Raw genomic sequence first — 12,640 nt, 5'->3', positions numbered from 1 at the left:
ACAGGAAGGAAATGTAGGCTCGAATAGAAGGACTCAAACAAATCCAAGAAGCCCCATTGTTCTCGGCCTGTGCTACTTATCGGAGTCACCAGTAGCACTCTGGGAGACAGACTGCTGGAACGGCCTGGATGAGGCAGGTGACTGTCCAGCCATCTGAGAAGCGCCCAGGGGACTCCAGTGCACAACCCAGGCAGGTGCTATGGTCTCAATCTAGACCAGCCTTTGTCCCCTGGTTCCATGAAGAAGGTGGCTATGACAGAGACATGGCACAGTGGGAAAACAAGCTAGACTGGACTGGGCCTAGCTTTGACATATACTCAGGCAGGAAGTCGCTCAGTACTCCATGAAGAGTCAGTGAGCCGCTCTGGGCACAAGGGGGCTGCAGTGGCCACCGTGTTGTGGGGGAGGGGAGGAGGGAGGCTGTGCAGGGCAAGACCATCAGCCCTGTGTTGGCTGTGTAGATCACGCTCCATGACCTGACAATGGCAGTGACTGAAAATTACTAAGAAAACCCAGGCTAGGGTAGGGCGGGCAGGCCATAGCTGATGCTAGGTTCTGCTCTTCACCCGCGATATAATCTTACCTGCCCTCAAAGGGCTCTTGAGCACTTCACCTTCAAGGAGGTGCTACTGTGTATGAAGCTGCCATGCACACGACCGCCTATACAACCACCAACCTAGGGTGGACAAGGGCTTAGACATGGCTGATGAGGCCTAGCCTTGCTTCACCCTCCTGACCGCACTCCCTCCCAGCTGCTCCTGTCTCCCCCTGGTCTAGGTGAAGGGCTGTAGAGGGAGAGGCAGCTGGGCCCTGGGCCAGAGGTGCTCCCCTCCCACAAGGCCTCAGGAGAGAGAACTAGGCCCGTGCAGCTCACAGTGCTCACAGTAATAGCCATGAGTAAACTCAAGGGAAAAGTAGGGCACTGTTTGGGGCCATTTACCTTTTTGCATAGCTACCCAGCCAAGACTTGTTCCTTTTCGCCTCTACTTACAAATAGAGCCAGTGGAGCACACAAAGGCCCCAGCAGACCTAGCATCTAGGCACAGCCACGTGGAGTTCCAACTGAGCTTTGTGTCTCCAGTCTGGGCCCTAACCATGGTCTCCATTTCTGACTATTAGGGCTCCCTCCACGTGGCTAGGACAATACATGCTGATGCCAGCAGACCCTTCAAAGAACTGAAAGCCAGCTGGAGAGTGTGAGTGTGGCCATACCATCTCAAAGCCTCTGGAGCCTGCTCTCCACAAGCTGGCTGCTTCTGCCCTTACCCTCCTGTGCCATCCCCCTCTGTGCCAGCCCCTGCTTCTGCCTGGTGCCTCTCCCTGCTGGCAGTCCCTTGCTTCTCTGCAAGCACCTGACCAGGAGGAGGGCAGGGATTGTCTCTACCTTTCCAGAGCCTAAAGCAACACTCAGTACCAAGCAGGCACGACTGCTGAGTGAAGTACCCACGAACGCGAGGTCAGGTCAGCAGGGAGAGGATGGGTGGGCAGAGGCCAGGGGCATGCACCCTCAAGCCAGACGGGTACCCAAACAGGCTGCCGCATTTCCCCGCCCCAGCCCTTCCACTGGTGTACCAGAGGGCAATCTACCTTTCCAGGGAAGCAGAGGAGTCCCGGGGGCGGGGGCACTCTGAGCAGTGCACACTTGTTCTTAATCATTTCCAACTCTAGAAGCATCCGAGTATGCTCAGTCATTACTGCCTACCTGTCTTCCACCTGTAACCTCCTACTGAGGCTAGAATTGCCCATGCCCCGCACACAAAGGACATTTCACACTGTCATGATCAGGCAACTCATTGAGCTCTAATTCACAGCTGTCATCCAAAGGAATGGCTAGCTACAGGTGGCTCCTGCCTGCAATCCTAGCCACTCAGGAGACAGAGATCAGAGGATCTCAGCTCAAAGCCTGGGCAGAAAAAGTCTGTCAAATTCTATTTCCAATTAATGAGCAAAACGACAGACTGGAGGTGTGGCTCAAGTGGCAGAGTGCTAGCTATAAGAAAGCAAATTGAGTCAGTGTGAGGCCCTGAGTTTAGGCTCTGGCACAGAGGTAAACATAAACACACACACACACACACACACACACACACACACACACACACACACACGCCCACACTACTATCATTTATCCACTGAATTATTCCACAAGCCACTCCACACCACAGACAGACATACCATCACTTATTGGCACCTGCCAAGAGACTATATAATGGAGAACCTAGAGCCAGAAGTTGGCGCTGGGCTCCTTCCTACTAAGGATGACAGTCATTCCAGAGCTGAGGTGGGGGAACCATCAGTGGAAATGTGTTAGAATCACTGCAAGGAAGCAGTCTTCTGCTGCAGGTGGCAGCTCCTGCCCTTTCTGGCTCTTCCGGAGTGGGCCACTGTGGCACAGCTCTGGATTCTTCAGTTGCTACCAATGTTTGAAGCACATATTTGGTGGTAACACCCTCCAAACCGACTGATACCCTTTCCTTAGCTATCCTTTCTACATGGCAACTCTACCAATGACACAGGCTCCCAAATGGGACAGGCTCTTCCCCATTTGCCTTTTGGGCCCAGCAAAAATCTGCTGGTTTTCTTGTTTATAATCTTTAAGTAGTTGTACAAAGGACTTGCCATTCAGCAAAAAAAATTATAAACACAATCTATCTCGATCAATGTCACTCCCTTCAACATTCATTAATACATCCCCCTCTTCTTTCCATCCCTTCCCTCACATTTTTTTGGGGGGGAGGGCACGGGGGGACAGTCCTGGGGCTTGAACTCAGGGCCTGAGCACTGTCCCTGGCTTCTTTTTGCTCAAGGCTAGCACTCTACCACTTGAGCCACAGCGCCATTCCCAGCTCTTTCTGTTTATGTGGTGCTGAGGAATCGAACCCAGGGGTTCATGCATGCTAGACAAGCACTCTACCGCTAAGCCACATTCCCAGCTCCTCCCTCACTCTTCTTAATTTTACAAGATATACACTGGATTCTTGACTGCATTCTCCCCTTCTGCATCCCTGTTCTTTTCTCCTGACAGTCCCTTGTGCCTTCTTTCCTGATTATTTTTCCTCCTCTGTGTCCACTGGTAGCAGCACACATCTCATTGTGGCCTTTAGGAATTTCCAACCTGCCGCCTTCACTTGCCATTTTCCAGTTTAATAGCAGGATCCAGTTCTCACTCATATGCCCTCAGTGTGTGACAAAAGTGCTGGCCACAGAAACCTGTGTTCTTGGGCTAATGGTCCTAGCAAAGGAATTTGCTCTAATCATTTTGAAATCTGAATTAGTGAATAACACACATCTCCTTACCTTCACATTCTGATGCTGGAAAAAGAGGAGAATACAAAGCTTTTTCCCACCACGTCTGCTTTCCTTGATTGGTATTCATTTCTTGTACATCAGTGTTCAATACAGGAAACTGTTTAGATTAAACCAAATACAGAAAGTGTTTATAAACTGGCAGGATAGAGAAAATTCAACTATTATTATGGACCATAAACCTGGGATTGTTTAAAGGGTGAGATTTTTTTTTGTACTGTTTTGGATAAGGCAAGGATAAAAGCCACCATGTTCATAGCAAAGTAAGTTTTCTTAAAAAGCAATTCCTCTGAAAATAGAACAAAAATCTTAACAAAGCAAATGCAAAACTACTAAACAAGGTTTAAAATCAGACAAGAAATACGGCCAATTTAAAGAAGATTTCTAGGTTTCAAAGTACACACAGGTAATAAGGTGGTTCTGAGATAATGAGGTACTCTAAGGGAATGGGGTGAGGGAGCTTGACTCTTGCCCACGGGTGGGGGTGGGGGGTCCAATCACACAAGAGGAACCCAAGGCAGAATCCAGGCTCCAGCCTTCACAACTGGAACTCTCAAAGGTCAGCTGGACACTGGGACCACCTTTCTGGGCAGCGAGGGTTAGGCCCCATGTCGCTGTGGCCAGCTTGGTGAGCACACGCGTTCTGGTATGCTGGTCATCACCTCTTCCCATGTTCTTTTTACTTTGTCTGTGGTGGGCCTGCCAACAGCTCCCTGGAGCTAAGGCCTGGGCTCTCAGAAGCAGCCTGCTCAGCAATGAGGCCTGTACACTCCAGGTAAATCTTTACTGTTTTAAAGGTGTGTTCAGTAGCTGATGATCCATCAATTCCCTAAAAGGTTAAGCTTTTAACTGTAAATTATTATTATTTTGGGCCAGTCCCGGGGCTTGAACTCAGGGCCTGGGCTCTGTCCCTGAGCTTCTTTTGCTGAAGGCTAGCACTCTACCACTTGTGTCACAGCGCCACTTCCAGCTTTTTCTGTTTATGTGGTGCTGAGGAATCGAACCCAGGGTTTCATGCATGCTAGGCAAGCACTCTACCACTAGGCCACATTCCCAGCCCCCTTAACTGTAAATTTTATTTCATGGGTCTAAAACTGCTTGACTCAGAAACGTATTTTTATTTTGTAACTAAATGAGAAACACACTTCCTGCTTTCATTTTAATTTAAAATAATTTTCAGAAATGCCCCTAAATTAGGAACCAAAGAGAATGGTAGTCTACCCAAAGAGGTCAGTTAACCTTCACTATTCTCTCCTGTAGCTTATTCTACAGGAGACCTAATCATACTGTTAAGACACACAGATGCGAAGGTCAAGAGGGCTGAGCAGGTGAGGCTGAATGCAAATGAGGCCAGCACTAACAGTCTGCAGGTATTTCAAGGTGGATAACAGCACCTGACACCCAGTTCACAGCACCCTAAGTCTATTCAGGAAGACCTTGCCTATTCTGGGAGAGCAGTTGGTAGTACTACCCTAAGGCACTACTGGAAATACATGGATATGGAGGGTACAGGCTTCTACAGGAGTTCCTATCAGCTCTGAGGATTTAATTATGCTGCTCATCTCTTAATCCTCTCATGAGGCAGGAGGAGGGCATGGGCAAGAGAAGGGGAGCTGACTGTGGAGGACTGGGCACGGTGAGGAAAGCAGCCTGGAGGGGTCAAGGCACCACTGAGAGCTGGTGTCACACTCTGAGAGGGGGTCAGATGCCAAGGGAGACTCACTGGGTGCCTTAGGGGCAGGGCTAGGTAGATAAATGTGTCTACAGACCTGAAGAACCCCTCTCTCGTCTAGGGTGATTATTCAGCACATCATTTCCTCTTTCTCCTGCTGATCCCATTAGTAAGAGCTGACCCATTTCTGCCCTTGTTTTAGGAGTCTTTTTAGCACCCTCCATTTGGCGGTCAACTCCTAGGTCTTGTTCCATGCTTGGCTAACTATATTCAACAAAGAGGTACCAATTCGTGAACTCTTTCCAGTCAGTTATGCCCAACTTTTAGGTCACACAGCAAAGATATGACTACATTTTGCTTATCTACTTACTGTCCGTTTAACATATTAAGTAAACTTGGTGTGGTTATGAGTACAAAGGAAGAAACTGGAAGCAGGGGGGAGAGGAGTACAACCACTGGGAGGAGATGCACACCCGCCTGCCTCCAAGCATCTTCTCCCTTGCCCAGCTCCAAGGACTTCCGGCCGGCCTGCCCTGCCTCCTCCCTGCACCCCCAACCCACCACATGCCTGGCCCACTCTCCGTTTCTGAAGAGCCCGTACACTCAGAGAGCGCCTGTCAAGACTGCAGGTAACGACACAACCACGGCTCTCTGCTATTCATTCTAGCACCAGGCACAGTGGGCACTTGGCACACGCTCAATGAATCAATGAAAACAGTGCATGTGTGTGGAGTTGGGGGGGTGAACAGGTGAAGAAGAGAAGGAGAGAGACAGAGAGAGAAACACAAGCTTCATACAAACTGCCAACAAATACTTTTAGCCACACGTGTTACACTCGGGAGTCTTTAGAAGATGGAAAGACTCCGAGCTTTACATCCTTTCTTACTCAATAGCCTAGCTGGTCTGGGGAACAGGGTCAAAAATGAGCTCTCTTCACTAGCCTGGGAGGTTCTGAAGGCAGGGACTAAGCCTCCTGCTTCTTTTCAATGCTAATGGAGTAAATGACAAGAAGGCACTTGTGCCACACACATACTGGGCACCTGTGGTGCAATGCAAGTCTGTTAGTCCTCACCTGTACCCACATTGAAGAGAGGTGCATTCATTCCCCAACACACACCTCCACCTGGCATCCCTCCTGCTGCCTACAGCTCCCTCATGTCCTGTACGCCCAAGTGTGCTCAAATAGCCTTCCACACCTCTGATAGTCTGGAAGGGCTCTCCAAGGCTCCAACAGCCTTCTAGGGTCACCTCCATCACCCCATCTACCACAGTCCCTAAAATGACATTGGCTCTGGTGCACTAAAGGTTAAGGAACTGGGTAGTGGGATCGCATATGTCCGTATAATAAAACACGTGCGTAGGAAATAAGAGGCCATTATAACAAAGTACCATTTTAGTTAAAAACGAGAAAACAGGAGGAAGTACGTGTTTCCATGCAGGAAACACAGTTGGGAGATCTACTTGTGCTAGGGGTTGCTACTGGGGGATACAATAGCTTCCTGTAAAATGTACCAACTGCCTACTTCAATGAAAAGAAAACTATTTACAACCTCATTTTATAGACGGTTTGCTTTGTGTGTGTGCATGTGCCAGTACCAGGGCTTGAACTCAGGACTTTGCATTCTCATTTAGCTTTTTTGTCCAAGGCTGGCACTCTACCACATGAAACAGACCCTCCACTTCTGGCTTTTTGCTGGCTAACCGTGCTGGACTCTCCGATGTGTTTGCCTGAGCTGGGTCTGAACTGCAATCCTCAGATCTCAGTTGCTTGAGTACCTAGGATGAGTGACCAGCACCTGGCCAAACCAGTCTTCTTGACCAGACTGAACTCTTCCTGGGCAAGAATGAGGCCTCACTCACCCAGGGTTCCCACCTCAGTGTAACAGGCAGGCAGCAGGCATCTGATAAAGGGTTAAGTGATTTTTGTTGTTGTTGTTGTTGTTGGCTGTAGGGCTTGAACTAAGGGCCTGGACACTGTTCCTAAACTTCTTTGTGCTCGAGGCAGCTTGAGCTGTAGCACCACTTCCAGTTTTTGAGTAGATAAGAGTCTCACCGAGACTTTTCTGCATGGTCTGGCTTCAAACCATGATCCTCAGATTTCAGCCTCCTGAGTAGCCAGGATTAGAGGTGTAATGATGCCCAGCTGACCTACACTTTTTTTTTTTGGCCAGTCCTGAGGCTTGCCTGAGCACTGCCTCTGAGCTTCTTTTGCCCAAGGCTAGCACGCTACCACTTGAGCCACAGCGCCACTACCGGTGTTTTCTGGTTTATGTGGTACTGAGAAATCAAACCCAGGGCTTCATGCATGCTAGGCAAGCACTCTACCACTAAGCCACATTCCTAGCCCTGACCTACACTTTTGAAGAACAAATCCTATTCTTCTCATTTTCCCAAATACCAATTCTACTGGAAATGCTATATTTTGTCTTCTTGCTCTAATGCAGACAGACTACTAGTCACCTTTACGTGAATTCACAGACTGCCTTCTGGAAAGAATCTCCCCTTATGAGCCCCACGGTTCAAGGGCACAGGTCTGAGCCCCAGCCTAGTCCCAAGCTGTCCCTTTGGGCCACTCCTTCAACTTCACACCTCACATGAATCTATGAGGTCAACTTGAACCGATAGTGATGTTAGGGGCGGTTGGTGCTGACAGTTCCAGTAGCTGGACTCTCAGGAAACCCCAAACATCCTCTGGAAGCTAAGACCTCAAGGCCCATAATTCTGATAAGAGAAATACATCAACATACTAGAAAGCGAAGGAATATGGTAGTGGTATGATGTAGAATCTCGCTTCTTTCCTCTTTTTCTTTCTTCCCAATCTGGAACCAGGTGAAATACAAAGTACATAAAGGAATATTTAAGAAGAAAAAAATGGGGCAATGAACAACAAGTAAAGGCTAACATTATTGAGTTCTCCTTAGCATTCACATTTGGGTTTCTCAATCACACTACAGGGACTCTCTATGGGCCAACTAGAGGGGATTCTTAAATTCCTGGGACCCCTCTATTCTCACAGGCAGACAGATGCACACTGAATCACAGGGCCCCAACAATGAGTCAGGCGTGGTCCATAGCCATAGGGAGCTGATAATCAAGTACAAGACAAAAAGTGCGTAAATAACATAGAAAATAAAACAAGAGGCAGGAAAAGGAAGAGGGAGAAATTAATTCAGAGTGAGGGTGGAGCAGAGGAGAGGAGAAGGGCTGTGTGGGTGAAGGAGGTGGCAGGTGGAGACGGCCTCAAGGCATAGGTGGAGCCAGCATGCAGGCAGGCGGGAGGGAGGGAGGGACACAGCAGCTACCCAGTTCAGGCAGCAAGGCTTCTAAATGCCTTCAGCTCGGCTCAATCAGCTGCTTTTGGAGAAGGCCAGCAGCTACTGTGTCCAATGCTAGCTGAAAAGTGGACAAGACAGGTAGCTAAGCTTCTTTGTGAGCAGGGTATCGCCTTTATTATTATTCCTGGTGTAATCAATTGAACTTAAAACCACTTTTTAGGAATATACGTAAGGAATATACTTAATGACTCTTATTAGCATAATTTCACGTGACTCTCACTTCACAGACAACAGAGAATTCACTATTTCAGGAACCCATGCTTCATATCTATATTAAGCTTCTTTAGAGAATATTTGGCAGTATTTGGTTTGTGGGTTCCTTTTTACACGTACTACACTGTATCTTAGGGAACCCTGTCCAGATGTAATATATTTTACATCTTATACATAGCTCTAATACACCTGACCTACATCTAACAGGCTTGCTACTTAAAAAATCTTTTTGCAAAAGAAATGTACACACTGCCCTACTATGTAACTGTACCCTTTTTGCACTACACCTTGTCAAAAAAATTGTGTTCAATTAATAAATAAATTAAATTAAAACAAATCTTTTTGCTAGCAACCATGTGCTGGTTCATGAACTTTGAAAGCTGAAATGCTAAATTATATACATTAGGTTTTTGGTTCATGCACAGTACATGTATATTATATAAGAATCTTGTATGCTGTAATTTCTTTCCAGAGAAAATGTCTTTTCTCTGTAGGGAAGTCTATTTAATCTACTTCAAGTTTGTGAATGTCAAATCCATTTTTAAGTCCTGAAAAATGTAAATCTGTAAAAAAGGTAAGTCTTAAGACATTTCAGCTAATTTTCCAAAATTTAACCTTGTATTTCATGTTTCACTTATGGCTATTCTCAGATTGTCTGCTTAAGCCTTTGTCAAATACTGGCATGCAAGGTTTTACACATACCTCTTCCAGCTGTCCTGAAGAAATTGGATTCTCTTCACAAGCAGGAAACTGACAACCTGCTTTGCAACTGCAAAAATCATTAATTTCTTCCTCACACTGTGCCATTATTTTACAATTTGCTTCTGAGCTTTCTAAATCTATTTCCAGAGATTCATTCATGCTACATTCCAAACACTGATTTTGCTTTCCAACTGGCAGAATTCCAGTTGCCTCCTCCTGGGAATCCAGTGATGTCTGAGCGCTCTTTTCCATTCCAGATTTTTTTAACCTGGGAAGGAATTTCCCAGACTCCAGCTCTGATTTTCCATAGTAATGGCCTTCTTTTTCTGCATCTTCTTCCAGGGGTTTGAGATCGGCCTGTGGATCTTCAAACACATCAACTTGAGAAGGAATGGGGATATTTACTTCCTCTTTCTCAGATTCAAATTCTGACTCACTTCCTCCTCCGGGGGACAGTTCAGATGCAGAAATTGGACGAAAGTGAGTCCTCGGAGAAATCCGAATAGCCCTGTATTGTGTTCTGTCAACACCACATATTCTGGGGTGAAAAACTTCACTGTCTGAATCAGAGCAGAGAATTGATTTCGGCTTAAAACTAGGGCTGAAAGATGCAATCCCTTCAGGTTCAAATGAACATTCTACATGAAGAACTTGTGAAAATGGATTGCTTAGGTCAAAGGAAGAGAATGAATATTCAAGTCCAGGATCTTCCACTTGAAAGTTACCACATGCTCCAAGCAAGTCTTCATGGAAGATAAAAGAAAATCCCTTATTTAATCCATTTTCCCCACTCTTCGGCTGATCGTTCTGCTCAAATGAAACGAAGGGCTTCCATAATTGCCTGTGGCCAGGAGCAAAGCTGTTTCCAGGGGTCATAAAGACATCTGTACCAGCTATTGTCACAACGTCAGAAGCTGCACACTGCAGCAAGCTTCCTTTCGTGTGACTAGGCGGCACAACTGCCCATTCTCCGTCGCTGTTGAAGGTCTTGAGTTCTCCATAAACTCCTCCGAGAATGAATGCATTCTCTTTATCTTGGGCTACATCCCATGGTTTAGAAGGTGTGGTATAGTCACCACCATCCATATTTGACAGCTCCCTAGAAACAAATGCTCTTTTCTCCAGGTTCTCCTTCTGACCCTCCCAGAGATGATATTCTGATCTCTGCACAGCCCTGCTAGGCTCCTGAAGGGTCTCCAGTTTAGCTTCAGCATCCAAACAGCAGCAGTAGTTATTTACATCGGTCGAGAACAACTCATCCTCAACTCTTTCCATTTCTACCGTAGCCGCAGAATTTCCATCTGCCATTTTTGTCCAAATGTCTTTAATGACCCCTGAGCTATAGCCATCTCCGTGTGGACTGCTTTCACTGCCTGCTTGTGTAGTTCCAAAGCTTTTGTTTTCTGGTTTTTGTTCTAGCTGAATACCACAGACAGATTCTAGTTTAGATCTTTTCTTGAAAACTAATGTAGGAATTTCTCCTAAAGTTCTACTGTTTTGCTGGCAAGTTTCATCTTGCAAAAAATCTAGAAGTTCTTCATCTGCATAATTCGATGAGATTCTAGGAACTACATAATTAATATCTTCTGCATTAAACTGTGTGGATTCTTCAAACTGAATGTTTAATGTCTCATTATCTGAACGTGTTTCTTCTGAATGGGACCACGGACTACAGGTTCTTGTTGAAAGATTAGAACAGTGTTCATTTTCTTCAAAGGCACTATTTTTGGTCCATATTAGCAATCTAGACTGTGTTTTCCCAAGCATATTAGCACTAGAATCTGCATTTTCATTCCCCAAATTGAGTGTTTCAAAAGAAAATGGTAAAACAGAATTACTGCATTGCACTTCAAACACTGAAAAACAAGAGTTTATACCAGATCCTTCATTCCTGTTTGAAAAGAGCTCTTGATTGCCAGCGAGCAAGCGTGAGCTAAGCACTGTGCTGTCCAGGACTGGAGAGTCTCCTCCAAAACTTTCCCCGTCGGCGTCGCCAGAGCTGGACGAACAGCACTCCCAAAACTGAGCCAGATTGCCAAGGTCTTGCAGAAACAATCCCTCAGCACCCACAGAGCTGGTAGAATCTGTCCATATTGCACGTTCCCCTCGCAACTCCATACCATCTAACACTATGCAACATTCGGCCTCAAAATCTGTATTCTCTTTGCTTTTCTGTCGAATCATATTCAAAATCCGACTTTCTCCTTGCATTGTTTCTGAGGCACCAGGATCCAACATGGATTGATCAATATCCACTTCATAGAAGTGGGTTAATTCTGATAGATGAATATCATCCAAATATTTATTGTCCTCCGGCAGAGAACATAATGAGGTCCCAGTGAAGTCGATGTCCTCATTTATAACGGCAGGCATCTCCACAAAATGACCATCAATGAAAGTACCTGCTGCGAGGTATGTTTTATGAATATTATTGTTGCTGATACAAAGACCATGCACGGATTCAGACAAGTCTTCCACTGCCTCTGACGTCAGAGCACTTGTATCTTGTCTGTTTCGGTATGTGGTCTCTAGTTTGCTTTTTCTGCTCACTGGAACGAAGTATTCAGCGATGGGTTCGGTGTACCACAGCGGTTCCTCCTTGTACTCTTTGTCGTCTCTGCTCTCTGCACACAGGTCTTTTCCTCCCATGCTCCCAGGATCTTTCCTCCCTGGCTCTTTCACTGGTCGTTTACCTCGTTTGCACAGCTGCCTGATGGGTCCACTGCTGCTGCTGCTGCTGCCACCACTGCCGCCGCCGCCGCCACCGCCACCCGCAGCAGCATGGACGCTTCTTTCTGCCTTCTCACCATGCTTCAGTGACAGCCTACTTTGGCCATTCCGCCCTTTTTTGTTTCGGATTTCTCTTGCCTTGTGTCTCACTTTCATATATTTCATAGATGCTTTTAACTCGCCTTGATTACCACTTGAACTTGAGCCTGCTTCACTGGAGCCGGAAGACCATGAGCGAGGGCGAATCTTCCCTTCTGGTTTATGTCTGATTTGCTTTCTATACAAGGCAGGCTTATCCTCAGAAGTGCTGGGACTCACATTATTCTCCTTATCATGTCTGCTTCTGCTCTGTGTTTTCTCATGCACAAGGGTGGACACTTGGGCACTTCTTTCCTTGGTGACTTCGCCTTCACTGTGACAGTCCTTTGGAGAGAGTGTATCTGTGCTTGCTGGGGGGGCTGTGGATGATGAAGAGCTAGAGTAAGAACAGGCTTTGGACTTGTTCCACACTGTCATGATTTCTTGCAGGCAAACTGGTTTCTCAGAAAGTGGTGGAAATGCTTCATAGTACCTGAGAAACAGAGTAAAGAGTTCACAGGCAAGCACAGAGAGTAAAGCATCTTATCTTGAGTCAACATTCTCATCATTCAGGAATCATTAACCTAAAATAATTTATAATACAGTC

General features: G+C 46.4%; 1 protein-coding gene across 4 annotated transcripts in view; it reads right to left on the bottom strand.

Moving 5' to 3' along the window:
* Window positions 1–12,640, bottom strand: part of Kiaa0232 (KIAA0232 ortholog) — a 52,545-nt gene that overhangs the window by 5,161 nt on the left and 34,744 nt on the right. For 2 of the 4 annotated variants that reach the window (XM_048364526.1, XM_048364528.1), the window contains exons 6-8: window positions 9,226–12,526; window positions 7,723–7,794; window positions 3,295–3,403 (exon numbers count right to left, since the gene is read on the bottom strand). In XM_048364526.1, coding sequence (XP_048220483.1) covers window positions 3,295–3,403; window positions 7,723–7,794; window positions 9,226–12,526 — 3,482 coding nt within the window. The remainder of the gene's footprint in view (window positions 1–3,294; window positions 3,404–7,722; window positions 7,795–9,225; window positions 12,527–12,640) is intronic. The other 2 variants (XM_048364527.1, XM_048364529.1) reach the window with 1 other exon arrangement.

This window comes from Perognathus longimembris, chromosome 16 (assembly GCF_023159225.1).
Source record: "Perognathus longimembris pacificus isolate PPM17 chromosome 16, ASM2315922v1, whole genome shotgun sequence".
Classification (NCBI taxonomy): domain Eukaryota; kingdom Metazoa; phylum Chordata; class Mammalia; order Rodentia; family Heteromyidae; genus Perognathus; species Perognathus longimembris.
The sequence above is the reverse complement of the archived record's forward strand: the minus strand, read 5'-3'. Positions and strand labels throughout refer to the sequence as shown.